The 15292-nt window shown below is 36.1% G+C and overlaps 1 protein-coding gene across 7 annotated transcripts in view; it reads right to left on the bottom strand.

The window, feature by feature from the left end:
* The window catches only part of nrg1 (neuregulin 1), a 69301-nt gene that overhangs the window by 34011 nt on the left and 19998 nt on the right, over positions 1–15292 (bottom strand). For 6 of the 7 annotated variants that reach the window (XM_046861133.1, XM_046861130.1, XM_046861135.1 and 3 more), the window contains exon 2: positions 925–1090. In XM_046861133.1, coding sequence (XP_046717089.1) covers positions 925–1090 — 166 coding nt within the window. Of the gene's footprint in view, positions 1–924; positions 1091–5497; positions 5683–15292 lie in introns of those variants that run through there. The other variant, XM_046861138.1, reaches the window with a different exon arrangement.

Here is a 15292-nt window from a genome sequence, read left to right as displayed (position 1 = left end):
ATAAAAAAGGCAAATATATTCTAATGTGTATAATGTAATGTATATGTGACAAATAAAGGCTATTTTATTCTATTCTATAATGAGGCCTAGCACATAATAATAGGAATTAATCTGAAAACGATTGTTGTACTGGTCAGCCGTTTTAAAATGGCATTTACAACCAATGAAAATGTTTCTGTTTGCAATGTATTGCGTCGTAATAATAATTTCATTTCAATTTAATAAGATGCAGTTGGCAGGCTTCACGCATGTCAGAAGGTGTGTGTATTAGACTTCATCCTCCATGGTTGGAAGCTGGCTGGTGGGTGAAAATTGGCCAAAATTAGAGGGAAAATAGGGGGAAATTATGTTTATATAAATACAAATATGAATACAAAATCAAAGCTGACTAATAGATTATGACATTCATATTCTAATAATACGCTCATGTATAACTATCCTGCTCGTTGCCCAGGGCCAAAAATTTTTATTATATTAGTCAGACCATAAACTTTTCTGGTTGAATATCTTCCTGGTATTCTTTTATTAAAAGAAAGAAAGGAGAAGAAATTGCAACATCTACAGTTATTGAACGGGCAATAAAATTCTTGCACAAAAACAATCCTTAATATTTGTTCTTTTTTTCGAAATGTCCCAATTGTTCTTTTGACAGGAATATAGTTTTAATAGTTAACTGAGTCTTAATACAAACAAACCATTTATTTCCAATTCATTACTAAAAGATCTGCCCACATAAACCCTATGCTTCCTATGCCCAAGGATAGACAACAGGCAGTGATGAACATCAGAACAATGATTTTTCCACTACTTTAGCAAGCTATATGATCTATTAACTCATGACCTAAAGTTGCTTGTAGTGAAACCACAAAATAAAAAGAAATTAACAACCTTGTAAAGGTACATCATAGAAATATATGTGCTCACTTTTTCTTCAGTTTGATTTTTCTGGTCTCAGATTTGTCCACCTTGATGCCATTTTGAAACCACTGGATCTTGGTCTGTTTGCCACCGGCTAAGAGCTCACACTGCAGTGTCACCTTCTGACCTTCTTCCACGTTCACATCAGTCAGCTTCTTTAACTTGGGTGTGGCTGAAACACAGACAAAAAAAAATCAGGTGGTTAATCATTGGCATAACCTGAACAAAAGAAGGGGCTGCACAGTATGTCTTTTCATGGTTGTGTTTCTTCATCCAGAACTATTCAACACATTTAATAGTGTTTATCCTAAAAAAAGAAAAATACTGTTTAAGTTCCAAGCCCTGTACTGAAGAAAAACCAGCCATGACCGATTGTCCATTATCTTAAACAGGAGACGTGGACGTGTGTTCACTCTGTGCCAACAGACCTGGAGCGATTTTGCATGACTTCAGTCTGTTCATATTCATTATGCCTTGACGATCTTTTCAGCAAATCCTAACAATCCCACAAACTCATGAGAAGCAACAGAGGCTTTTCGCCCCTTTCCAAGCGGCTTTGCTCCACGGTGGGTCCGCGCATTTTCGAGACACCCGCTCCTTCAGTTACAGACAAACACAAAAGAATAATCAGCCTCTTTTCACATCCTAAACGACCCACAGGGTTGCCGTGAAACTGTAGTTAAATGTGAAGTCACCAGCTTTAAAAGACGAGTTTGGGGGAAAGTTCATTATGCATATGATGAGCAAACACTTCACTACAAGTAGGCCATCAACTACTTCAACCACTTGAAGCAGATGAAGTTTACAGTGCACCGTTGTTAAGGTGGTTAGATAATATTAATCGGCTTTACACGATAATAAACTTAGAACCTTCAGAGGTGTCATATTCCCTCAAAGGATCTTTGCAGGCTAACCAAAGCTACTGACATGCCATGAATAATATGCAAAGTATTTCATGCAGCTTGCAACCTTCACTGATAAATAAACCAGTTTGTCAGCCAAAAGAATCAAAATAAAAGCTACTAGGAGAAAAAACTCTTTTAACAGAGTTTTAGACTGATGGTATTTTTATTCTGTGTCCTAATGAACCAGTATCAGAACATATTTATTGATAAACAGTCGCTCTCGATAAGAGCATCTGCCATAAATGTAAACGAGGATAATCTGTGATTTAATCTTTAAGTACTGTTTGTTCCAGGGAGTAGCCAGTGCACCAAAAGAAAAATTAAAGGAAGCACAATTATGGGTGAAGTTTACTCCTCTGAGCTTGTCTGAATGTTCTGGATAATCGTTTGCAAGTTTTTTGGTAGGTGCAAACCTTTAAATCCATTGCTCGCTACAATCGCTTCCGCCTTCAGCGTGAAATAAAACCTCTCTTTGTTGACTTGACACCAAGAACATTCTGTGACAAGGAACCTAACAACAACTTAATCCTTTTACCCGTTAGATTCATGTAGTAATGCAAAAGCCAGGATGCGAGTATTGTTCAAGATGATGAATTAAATTTTTTGTAGCTATAATGAGCTGATTTTTTAGTAGTTTAATTCTTGATGAAAAACTATGACACTTCTTAATATGAATTCAAAGCAAAAAGATAGGTAGATACAACTTTATTGTCATTGCATAGTATTAGGAAAGTGCTATCTGCCCTCTTTAGCATACATGAGCTCGCAGATGCCTATGATTGGCTAGTGTACCTTCTCCAGACAGCATGGTCAAAGTTGCTGTTCTGTTGTACCGGTTGGAAATCCAGTAAATATTTTTTTAATGTGAATGCAATCATTTTTGCAATACCTCAATGACTGGTATATATTAATTTTTATTTTTTTAATTAAAAAAAATGCTATTGCTAACTATAAAGGAATTTGTGATGTACAGTTCATATAAACAATTTCAATATCTTGACATCACAGATATACAGTAAGCCTGGATGAAAAACACTAGTCCTATATTGGTATAACAATATTATTAGACTTAGTCAACTATGATATTGGTAATGCTTTCAATGGAATTCTACATAATCACAGTCTGTAAAAATAGGACGCTCATAATGCTGTTTTTGTTTATATGAGCCATCCTGAAATGTTCTAAAGCTGGAGGGAAAGAGTTAAAAGCAAATAAAAGGACGAGTTTTGATTTGAAAATAATCTGAAACTAATTCTAAACTCAATGTCTAGGCAATGAGCCAGGAATTTTACCAACAACTTTTTATGAAACTGAAAGAAATAAAGAAATGGCAGACAGCTAAATGTCCCTCATTTTAAAACTACAAAGGTATACAAATGAACTTTAAAAACTGGAGCCTGGCTAAAATCCACAAAAGTATTACTTTCAGGAATGGAGGAAAAAAAATATCAATTTCTTTTGGTCATTTTGCCCAGACGTACTCCCAGACATGTGGCCTCCTTAATTAGTCCACAATCTCTGGGCAGGTCCGTAAACACACAGAAAACACTGTGCATGCCAGATATCACTGTACCTCAGTAGACAACATTGAAGGAAGTATTGTAGATTTATGACCTGAATATCATCATACCGGTTTTACTCCAAAAAAAAAAAAAAAACAGGTTTGTGGCAGTTGTTACTTCATTACCAATTACCTCCCAAAGTCACCCAACCCAAACCTTCACTTTCATTCAGAAAAACAGACTTATAAGAGGAAGAATTCCGCAGCTATGTGTACGATGAAAGCTATCTAGAAGAAATGCAGTTGTAAATATACATAAATTCTCAAGAATGTGGCAGTCATTCATTCAAAGTGAAACCATTGAGAATTTGGTAGTGTAAATTTAGATTGAAGTGATATGATACTAAATTCTGTATGTACAGGCAATAGAGTCAAATCAGAAGTGATCCCTTGTTATACGAATCTGTACAGGAGCATGTAGAAGCTCAATAAGTCAACAAACTATATATAATACTACAAAAAGATAGCAGCTTCAACATCTGGTTTGATACTTAAATCACAAAACCGATCCAAACCAAGGAACTTCCATCACTGTGACATTTATAGCTGAACTGTTCTGCAACCCTGCTTCAATACTGGCCAGTGTCAAAGACGGTATACAGATGTCGGCATTACGTCTTAACAATGCTGCCTGAATTTACAGATCTCATCCTGCCATACGTGCCCATTGCAGAGTGGGTGGTCAAGTCATCTTCATCAAGATCAACGCAAAATTAGTGTCAGAGCCATAAAAAGCAGTGCTACATATGACAGCTTTATTTCCAACTTATTTTTTTTTCTTCAGATGGACAGAGGCTGCTTCTCCAGCTGTTTTTTTTTTTTTCAGGGAAACTCCTACACTAGATTTAGGCCACAAAACTTTCACGGACTGGGTTTGCATTCCAGCTATCATTGATTTGCCAAGTCAATGATCTGATACTTAGTTCAGATTCATGCTCTAGCCATCTTCTGCCTTTAGTCCATAGACTAGAAGTTCTAAAGAAAAACGGTACACAGTCCCAACTCGGTTGTAACTGGATAAAGGCTGTGGGAGTTTAAGTCCGTCTTCCAAAGCAGAAAGCCATCAATTCTCTTCGGTAGTCAACTATTTATTGACATTTCTTTAGGCTGTTCAGTATTAGGAAGTGGCTCATAATCTCGAATTGACTAATTATTAATGGATGTATATATGTAAGTTGGTTTACGACCAAAATTTGTAACAAACTAAATGACTGCTACCAAGCAGCTCTTTTCTTTATTAAGGAAAGGTACAGCATGTGCACTTTTCTAGTTAACACTACACTAACGTACCAGCTGAACTGATGAGGAAAAGTTATTTTATTTTAAAGCGTGTGACCCCGACAACCACAACATTTTTTAAAGTTCTCAGAGACTGTAAGAGACACGTGTTGGAGCTTCGTAGAGAATAGAAAATAAACGGTATGTGACAAACGGAAGCATCAAATGTCCAACGCTTACTCCAGAGTACAATGGAATCGTATTCATCCATCATGCAGATACAGTGAGTACCACCTGATGAATGAATACGATTACATTGTACTCTGAGAAACTTCACCATCTGACACTTCCAGTGCCCGATTAAACATGACTGTGTACATGAGGGAAAAAGTGTGTGACAATTAGGTATAAACATACTGACATTCGGTGTCATACCAAAGATAAACGTGGGTTTATAACCACATTCACTTATAGTCCAACTTCTGTGATTGAACTGAATTTCTAGAATGAACTTCTTTGACTAAACTATATCTGTTCTCCTGTAACTACTTCTGTAGAGAGTGAACTTCTATTTCTGTGGACTGAACTTCTGAAAGTGAACCATGACTTCTTTAATATCTTCAACAATCACCACAACTCCTTCACCTTTCCCCAAAAAAACACAAGTCACAACTATTACAAAGTATCAAAAAGTCTGTTTATAAACAAACACGTTTCATCCACACCTGTGCTGAAATACACTGAAACAATTCAACCTGAAAAAAAAACAGGAAAGAAAAAAAAGGATTGGCACCGCAGCATGTGGGAACGTGAGAAGGTGATTGAGAAAGATTTTGAAGGTTCCTGAGTTGCGTCTGTCACCGTTCCCACACACCTTGAGCTCATTTCACCCACCTGAGTCGCTGCCCTTGTCTTCCTTCGACCCGCGCTTTCTTCCGTTCTCTCTTTTCTTGGGTTTTTCACCTTTTCCAGACATTATTTCTCTCGTTGCTTTGACTGCTGACCTGAAGTTCGGCTTCCAACAGAGCTCCTTGGTGTTTGAGCGCGTGCTACTCCAAGCCAAGTGGTTGTCTGGCCGCCGCCTCCGCGCGCACGTGTTTTACAGCTCGAGCGAGAGGCGGGATTTTTCCAAACCGGCGGGTCAGATTACTCTCCGGTTAATCCGACATGTTTACACCTACATTCAAGGTGCTCACAAGAGGTGGACGAAGAACACAAGCCAATGAAGTTGAGTTATACTAGAGATACACTCTCAAAAGTGCTCCATTTAAACTTTAATTTGAGTAAAAGTATACAAATATTTGACTTAAGATGTACTTAAATATCAATAAATACAGCAATTTATTATAACTACAATGTTCCTATTATCATTTTCGTCCCAAGACTCTTTGCCTAATCAACTCACTTTATGTGAAAAGACTCTTATGTTACAATTAGAACACCGATCTATTAATAGAATGATATTAATGAGTCAAACACTGATATCTATTAAGATTTTCGAGCTGAAAAAAAAAACAACACACCACAAAGAGACACCACAAAAAAGTACAAGGGTGTTGTGTGTTGTGGCAAGTTTGAGTCTGGAGTTTCTTATCCATCATTTATTATTCTTAAAACGTTTCGCTTGCTACGTGCTTGAACTGACGCTAAATTGTATGTTGGCGATAAGTAGATTCCACCAAGCGCCAATCAAAACAAGACCCTGATTGGTCACTTGCTGTGTGTTTGAATAGTTACGTTTTTTCAACTCATAAATAAAAAAGAACGATTGATTTCGCAAAATGTAGTTGAGTAAACAGGAAGATATTTGACTTTGAAATGTAGTTAAGTTAAAAATAAATGGCTCCCAAAATGGAAATACTTCAGTAAAGATACGTGAAGAAGCTACTTAAGTACTGTAACGAATCACATTTACTTTGCTACTGTCCACAACTGGGTGCTCGGACGTAATTATACACGATTATACACACAACCAAATGTTACAAAAAAACTTAAATCTTTAAACCAGTTTCCACATTTTCCCAAAACACTCGTGTTCCATCGTATTCATCCACACAACTCTCCGAAATCAAGGTACCATATAACATTTCTCTGGCCTAGTAAAATCCAAATGGGCACCAAATGTAGTTTGATATGCATATGTATAGCCTTCAAATAAAACTTTCTAATTACATAAATAGAACTTATTAAAAAATTAGTACATGGACCTTATTAATTTTTACCTAAATGGACCTAATTTATTTTTTTGTATACCACTTTTAACATTGGGCATTGTCTCAAAGCGGCTTTACACAGGTAATGCTGTAATAAAGAATTAAAATGTTTGTCTCTAATGAGCGAGAGAGTGGCAACTGTGGCAAGGAAAAATCCCTGAGTTGGCATAAGGAAGAAATCTTGAGAAGAACCAGCATCAAGGTAGAACCTCAACCGGGTACCACAGAATGTCAATTTATTACAGGTAAACGTTGTTGAGGTGTGCAGTGTTGAATGATTAAATGCAACCTGTGGTCCTGAGCCATTGTAGCAGACTGTTGACATTAAATACAGTCTGCAAAGGTTTTTCTTCTAGCTTTTTGGTGAGAATGAGTGTGTGCATGTAGGTGTGTTGCCTTGTAATACACTGCCATCCCATTGACGGTGTACTGTATATCCCCTCTTCATGCATAACATTCTTGGGATAGAACTTTGATTCTAACCAAGGTTAAATTGATACTGAAAATGAATAAAGAAATAAACTTCAATAATAATATTTCGTCATGCTGTCTTTGAATTCATCGCTGTAAATTGTTACATTTTAATAAGTTAAATGGACGTAATGGGAATAAAACACCAACCTCTTTACAACCCTATCTCTTGGTTATTTTTGGTACTTTGTTATAAATATGGAGATAAAGAAAAAATGTAATAAAATTAATGTCATTCAGAGACTAAAAACTGGCACCTAAAAGTAGTCAAAAAGCATGTCCAGACTTTTATGTCTCCATCTTTCTTTTTAGCTTTAAAAACATTTTAATGTTGTTAGGCCATTATATTGGTATGATATTTTTTATGAATGATGTTCTCTCTTCCCATGAACACAACAATCTGGTTGTTTAAGGGTAGACACCTGAGCGGCAACATCCACAGGAAACGATGCCTACAGCTCTATAACTTACCTCTCTAGAATTTTGTCATTTTTTTAGGGGCTTTATTGGTTCATATCATAGCTCACCATAGGATACTTATTTCATATTCATTTGTATACATTTTCTAGACTGTGGAATGCAAAAAATGTAATTCATTTAATTAATAGACATCCATTTTTAAGTCTTAGGAGCTTCTACAGCTCTTCTCTAAGGTCGAAATGAAGTTGGTAAAATCCACATATGAATTGTCTGGATCACCTTTACCCACTTACTTTCCTTCAAGAGGTTCACTTCCCTTCTACCAATAACAGTCACTGTTAAAACCAATAATTGTGACAAGTGACAAGGAAAATATTGTGTTTTGGTTTGATAAAGGTATTACTGAACAAACAGCAGACAAGTTTTCGTGTCATGCTTTACTGTATTATATCTGTTAATTCAATACTTTAAATCATTAAACCATGTCAAATGTATTATTTTTGTAAGAAATTATAGCATTTAAAAAAAAAATAAAGCCCATATAGTATATTTAACAACCCATATAGTACATGTTATCAATTGATCTTAATGGGGAAACGTAATTTCCTTTATTTCCATGTATTCAACAAAGCAAGACTGCTGAATTAGTGAAGTGATAGCATTCTTTTTGTGCTGACAGCATGTTGATAAGTCATATCCTTTTTTCACTTGACTTAACAGGTCAGGTGTGCAATACGAAAGCCTGAGCTGTTTCATTAAATCAACCATTTCTGGTCTGATACAAGATAGGGGCATGAGTACTACAATTTTCCATTTACTATACAAAAAAAGAAATGTAATGCTGACCTGTTACATCACAAAACTCATGTTTTATAAAACGATTATATTAAAAGGACATTTTGAAAGTTTTTCATTATGGATCATAAGCAGACTGAACAATTACGTTCAGAGTTCAAAATTAATCCTCAATCTTTTCATCTGTGCGAGCTGTGGCATGTTTGGCAAAGTCCTGAGCAAACTTTCTAAATGCATGTGATTCCTAGCCCTGATTAAATCTCACATTTTTGTTTCAGTCCGTGGGTGTTTAATGAAACTCAGAGTACACGTGAAAATTAATGTCACCAGGTACAGTAGACTGGAGAAAGGACAAACAGAGGGGATGGGGATTACTGAATGGTGAAACAGGAGTGATCCCAAATTCTTTTGAAGAACCTTTTACCTTCCTGCAGTGATGCATCACAAAAGAACGCAGTCGTATTCAGTTACAGCGAAGCCTTCTGGAATGTGGCGTCTTCAAAAAGTACACTGGGGACACGCTGTAGCAGAGATGGGCTCAGCCGTGAAGGGCAACAGAACAGGTAGCTTTCCTCCCGTAGCTTTCATAGAGACTGCAGGTAGTGTGGGAGGAAAGTTTGCTGAAGGACATTATGGAGATTAATGAAGCAAAACGTTACAGTAATATTTAAAGGAATAAAATTGAAACGGAAAAATCAACTCCGCACCTGGGGCATAGAGATATTAAAATAAAATAATGTTATGTTATTGTCATTTTTTTATTATTTACTGTGTTGCACATTTTATTACATATTATTATTATTTCATCTAAGTGTATCTTTTACATTATAAAAGGGCACTAGCCAATGCATCGTTAAGGCATGGTCAAAGCAACGTATACAGTTTAAGCATGCAATTAAAAAATAGAAGAAAATTGTCAGCTAAACGTATGGATAAAAAAATTGTAAATGTCTAATTTTTATTTTGTTTCCGGTTGCGGTTATTGTTACTGTATGTAAGTGTTAAAAATAAATGTACAGTTGCTTACTGTCTAAAGTTTTTCCAGATATTAATACTAAGCAACTATCCATTGTTAGCATTAAGCAATTAAACTACTGTATTACAGAAACTGAATTACAATTTGACTTTTATTATTATTATTATTATTATTATTATTATTATTATTATTATTGGTCTTGAAATAATATATATTTCCAATGACAACACTTAAACAGCTAATACTTTTTTCCTGTGAGAAAATTAAAGCATGGGCTATCTAATTATAACTGCTACTAGTTATGTGATTAGATTGTTAAGTAGATTTAATAAAAGTGTACACTAAAAGTGTACACCTAATATGCCCTATGATTCCTTTCAGAAATTCTTTCACATTAACTTATGTTATCTATTTACCAGTTACAACTGCACTGAGTTAAAATTACAGCTGAAATCGACTAATTCGTTGGACTATGTTGGCAAATCTAAAAGTACATTTCAAAATATGCTTAAAGACAGTAAAATACTATAAAGCGTTAACACTTAAATATTTAAAATTAAAATTGGTTTCAGGAATGAATATTAACGCTATTCCACTCAAGCAACCATCACATGGATTCAGTTCATTTACGAAGAAACAAGATAAACTAAACCTGAATTTTTAATTCATTAAATATTGAGTAAAACCTCATTAGGTCGAAACGATCATTAGACAAATAACGTGTTTTGTTTGTTTTCGTGCCAGTGGAAGTCTATGCAATTTAAACCGAGAATTGGCCAACTGTGTTTAGAACATATAACATGTAAGGGTTTAGTTAACAATCAAAGCCCTTATAAAACCTGCTAATTTATTACATCAGCTCTGAATACAGCTTTATAAAAGAAATAGAATAAACTGTGTTTATGTTCTTAGTCGTTGAGGGAACATTATATTATAGTTAGAAAGAGGAAGAGAAAAGGTACAGTAAATAAGTGGTTCTGTTCAGTGCAAACCAGTTGATTTCTGAGACTTGTGTTTCATTCATTCAACAAAGATCTTTATAGAAATCATAAAATAAGTAACAATGTTTTGCAAAAATAACATTTTTAAGGACGAGTGCATAGTTGCGATAAACCGCAAAGAGAAAACAATCAAATGATCTGTGTGGGAAAATCATTTCAAAAAGTTTTGTACATGACTAATGATAATAACAGAAACAGCTATGGACTTCCAAAGAACCTCACTGCCTGCATCATGGTTAAGTAGTTTAAAAGAGAAAGCGGGGAACAGATAAGGGCAAATGCTAAAATCCAAAACCAAACAATCATTCTTCGAAAAGATGTCCGCGATATGAAATGAGGTACAAGTTCGATTGCTGTCATTTTCTTTGGACAATAACTGAACATGATGCGTAAATGGTGACTCGTGTTCACTTACGTTGAGACTTCTCATACAAACAATTTATAGCAACAAGTTCAGGGCACTTAACAAACAAGTTTCCAGAGGACTTCGGAGAAATTCGCAGTCGTTTAAGCAATGCGGAGAACCCAAAACAGTCGCCTACATACGAAGACATCACATCCTGAACACCAGAGCAAAAAAAATGTCCGGAGTGATCTTTGAATGTGTTTCTTGGTGTGTGTGTGTGTGTGTGTGTGTGTGTGTGTGTGTGTAGCAGTGAAACACTAATTTCATAATTTCAAAATAAAAACATAATTTCTTTTTACATTTGTCAGACAAATAATTCAGGACATTGACACTAACATTCACATTAAACTATGTAAATTAGCCACTGATTGACCTTCTTCATACTGTACTGTATCTTTTTTAGGATTTATGTTTTTTTCCCCTGCAAGTAGCTAGGAGGGGCAGATCTTCTAACTAATCCTTCTACATATAAAGCCTGTATGAACTTGAATACAGTATATCAATTGAGCAATAACCTGCATTGGCATCCACCTGAATCTTTTAAGCCCACTAACCAGGACCAGGCAGAAACCAGGCAGGTTCCCTAAAGCGGGAAAGAAACCCGTAAAGATTACACATTGCTGAAAATAGCTTCAATGTCATGCGCTTTTCCATTACACTTCAATCACTACTGGCAAAACTGTTTTCTTAGAATCCACATCGTGATTAGTTGATCTTATATTAAGATAACAGAGTGTGCTGATAGAACAGTTAAGGAATTGGGGACAATTATGGTCTACCAGTATTTCCAGTGGTAGTAGTTTTGGCAGTTTTGACTTTCCTACATTTTTTGTGTCTTCGTTTACATAAAAAGACATAAAAAAAACATATAATGTTAAAAAAAGATGAACCTAAATCACTTTGACACAGCGTGAACAATAACTAAGACAATCTCTAGTTACCAGTTATTCATTAAATCTGACCATTTTTAACTTCTGTCGTTCGGCTGACGTTTTTACCAAAACGAACTCACATTTGAGACAGGATTAACTTTAAAGAAATTATCTCATTTTCTTTCAACGTACAACTCGGAGCTGCATCTGCACATATGGACTAATTGACTTTAATAATGTATTGGTATGTAGCAATCTGACAAGGAATATGTGGTCATTTTAAAAATAACTACTGTATATACATTTCGTCATATATGTCTATATTTGTTGCTAGATGTTACATTTTATAGGTCACTACAGGATGAGCCTAGTTCTGATTAGTCACCAGCGTTGTTTTGACGCAAAAAACACACCAGCTTTGATAGAGTAAATATTTTTCCAACTCGGCAGACCTCGAGTGGGAGTTGAACCCGATGGACATCATTTTGCAGGTGTATGTTTTTAATACCATACAAGGTCACTTCAACTAAAAAAACCATTGACCAAAACCACAATTAAAGTTGGATTTTATAAATATTATGAGTATTGGAGGATAGCATTAAACATGCACTTTTTTCCTTGCTGCGATAGAGCATTTATTCAGAAAAACGGAGTAGACCGCCGAATCATCAAAGCCATTTTTTTCACACAAAAAGCCAGATGTTGTCTGTGCCGTGTGTGTCCGCGACCATGCAGTGTTTTCATTAAACGTTGCTGAAAGTGAAGTTGTTCTAAACTGTTTATTAAACACAGTAAAGTCCACTCGGCAAAGCCTAGAACATATGGATCTCTAGGGAAACGCACATGTACAGAGGCCCCTTAACTTCAAATCTATATTCCCAAATATGTCAAGGATCTGTGGTTTTGAACAAATTCTTCAGGACACAACAGATTTCATGTCGCAGTGTTTCGTTTCACAGAACGCAGATCAGAAATGACCACGCACTTTTCAAGGTAACGGTAATACATTTCTTTTAAATGGAAATTCACATGGTGCGTTTCAGCAGGTACACCCTCATGGCTTATAAGCATTAGATTTAATGAAGCAGAAACCAAAAGCATGTAAGTCCTGTACTATTTAATCTCCAGGTACTGGCTTTCACGTGTTTCCTCACGCTTCACTGAATCCTAATGGCAGAATTATGATAATTTAGTCATCACCTTTCTACTGCTTTTTGATTGATGTATTCTCTTATTTCATCCAGACCAACTTAAAACGTTTTCTTATTTCGTGCAAAGTCATTTCCTAAGTGTCCCTTTGGCTAGAATGAATCTGAAAAAATAAACAAAGTGACTGGTGAATCACTGACCAGTGAGCGTAAGAACAGATGAATCCTCTATTTGTGGTTTCCCGATGAGCAAATCCTCGCACCGACGTTCAAACGTACATTTTTATATTGTGTCACAGGTCAACGAATCGGAAGTTCATCATGAGCAGTTTGTATAGCAATGGAACAGCTAAATTGACACAATTATAACCTCAAGATTATTGTAAAAACAACAAATATTTAAAAACTGTTTTAAAGCACTATCAGAACAAATATAATGTGTTTAGACCCCATTAATCCATTAGAATAAATATTGATATGAAAGCATTTTTTCTAAACAGTAAGTGAAGAAAAATACTTTGAGTGTCTTCCCTTCGGTCATTTTACATTAGAGGCTTTTCATATTTGATTAAAGACTTGTGTTCGGATGTTCTTTTTGTGTCCACCCAAGCGTTTTATACTGCGAGACAACTTGAATAGATCATCAAATAAGAGTCTGCTGAATTTCTCCATTAGTAGCCACCAATTTTATTGCCTGCTCTCTGCCATTTTCAGAAGGTTTGGGATTGTAATATGTTTAATAGCACAGAATGCCCCATACCTGCCAGCAAATTTATTGTTGCAATCTACATTTTTAATAAGTCAGCACTTATTAACAATTAGACACACACACATACACACACACACACAAAATGTGACCTCAAATGCACTCGGATAAACTGCTCAATCAAAGAACACAAAGCACATTTATTTAATATAGAAGTTAGATATATTTCCAAGCTCATTACATACTGAAGCAGTTGAGCTGCTCTATATACAGGATCCAAGTGTGATCTGGATGTTAGCATCAGCTACTCCAGTGGCCATGTGCGAAAATTATAGAAAAAATTATTATATAAATAAAATCCACAAGCAAAGTCTAAGCCATAGCAAAACGTAGCTCATTATCCTAGTGACCATGATGCAGAAATACAAACTCTAGCTTTGCTGCTAGCCTGCAATGTTCTTCAGGCTTTTTCTCAATAATGGCCAATAAGAGATATTCTGACCCATCATACTCAACATGCATTATGATGTAGATGAAGGAGATTTTCCATTCCAATTTCAAGATCTATACATTTTTTGGTAAGACAAAGGATACTGCTGTATTTGGATGACTGGTGTCTATGTGCTCCCAAACAAAGAGAAGGTCAGTCATGGAAGCCTTCACCTTTCCTCATTTCTTGTTGAGGAACTAATGGACAAGTGTCCCCACCATCTTCTAATACACCTTTCTGAGCAGATTGTACATAATATTGCAACACGTCCACCTCCTTGTGGCTTCCAGATGGCTTGGTTCCAATGACTATTTTCCCTAGTGGGCAGGGAATCCTGAAAGCCTTGTTCATAAACTGATCTGTTCATGTTCCAAATGGACAAAGATTTGTCGCCCCCAGCCAGGTCACATATGTCTGTGGATGCTGTTTCATGAGTGCTGTTCACTTCTCAATGAAATTCCTGAATACTTTTTACACTAGTGTTCTGTAGTTGTAGTCTGTCTTCATGCTCTACAATTTACCAACAGCGCAATATGAGACCCACTGCTTATGCTGGCGCCCTAAAGCTTATACATGACTCTGGAATGAAACAAGTCTCTGTAAAAAACTCTCTTCAGCAAAAGGTGGGAGAAAGGGTGGGAAAGCTGCATACTTGGTCTATAAACTCACTTTGTATGTGGTGGTGATCAGATGAACTTGGAGTGACCCAGTGATTAAACCTTGGGATTCTGGCCTTCGATTTACCTTCCAAGAAGATGAACATTCAAACCGCTCAGTGTGCACCCTATGGTGCTACTTAGACACTTAGTCTGAATGATGGCCATCTAATCCTCAGAGCAACTGTTCTTCTGTCATGGAGGAACGACATGAAGGGCTTTTTTGCTCTAAACAATGACTGGCTCACTGGGTGGTGGACCTCATCAACATGGTTTAAAATGGAGATGGATGCCTAGCCCCTACCATGAAGTGCAACAAGCATCTCTTCTTAATGGCCATTAATACCATGAGGAGAAGTTTGCACTGCTGCATCAGTGTGCACCTTCTCCTGGTCCCTCAGCTGTCAATAATTCTTCCAAGAAAAATTACCTTTTCCTATGGAATAAATTTCACAAATGTAACCAAGCATGTGTCAGAGGATACAATGTCCAAATAATGCGAATGGTCAAGAAAACCGTTTTCCATGTGATTGGA

The sequence above is a fragment of the Silurus meridionalis genome, chromosome 11 (assembly GCF_014805685.1).
Source record: "Silurus meridionalis isolate SWU-2019-XX chromosome 11, ASM1480568v1, whole genome shotgun sequence".
In the NCBI taxonomy this organism is placed as follows: Eukaryota; Metazoa; Chordata; class Actinopteri; order Siluriformes; family Siluridae; genus Silurus; species Silurus meridionalis.
This window is presented reverse-complemented; position numbering and strand designations above follow the sequence as displayed.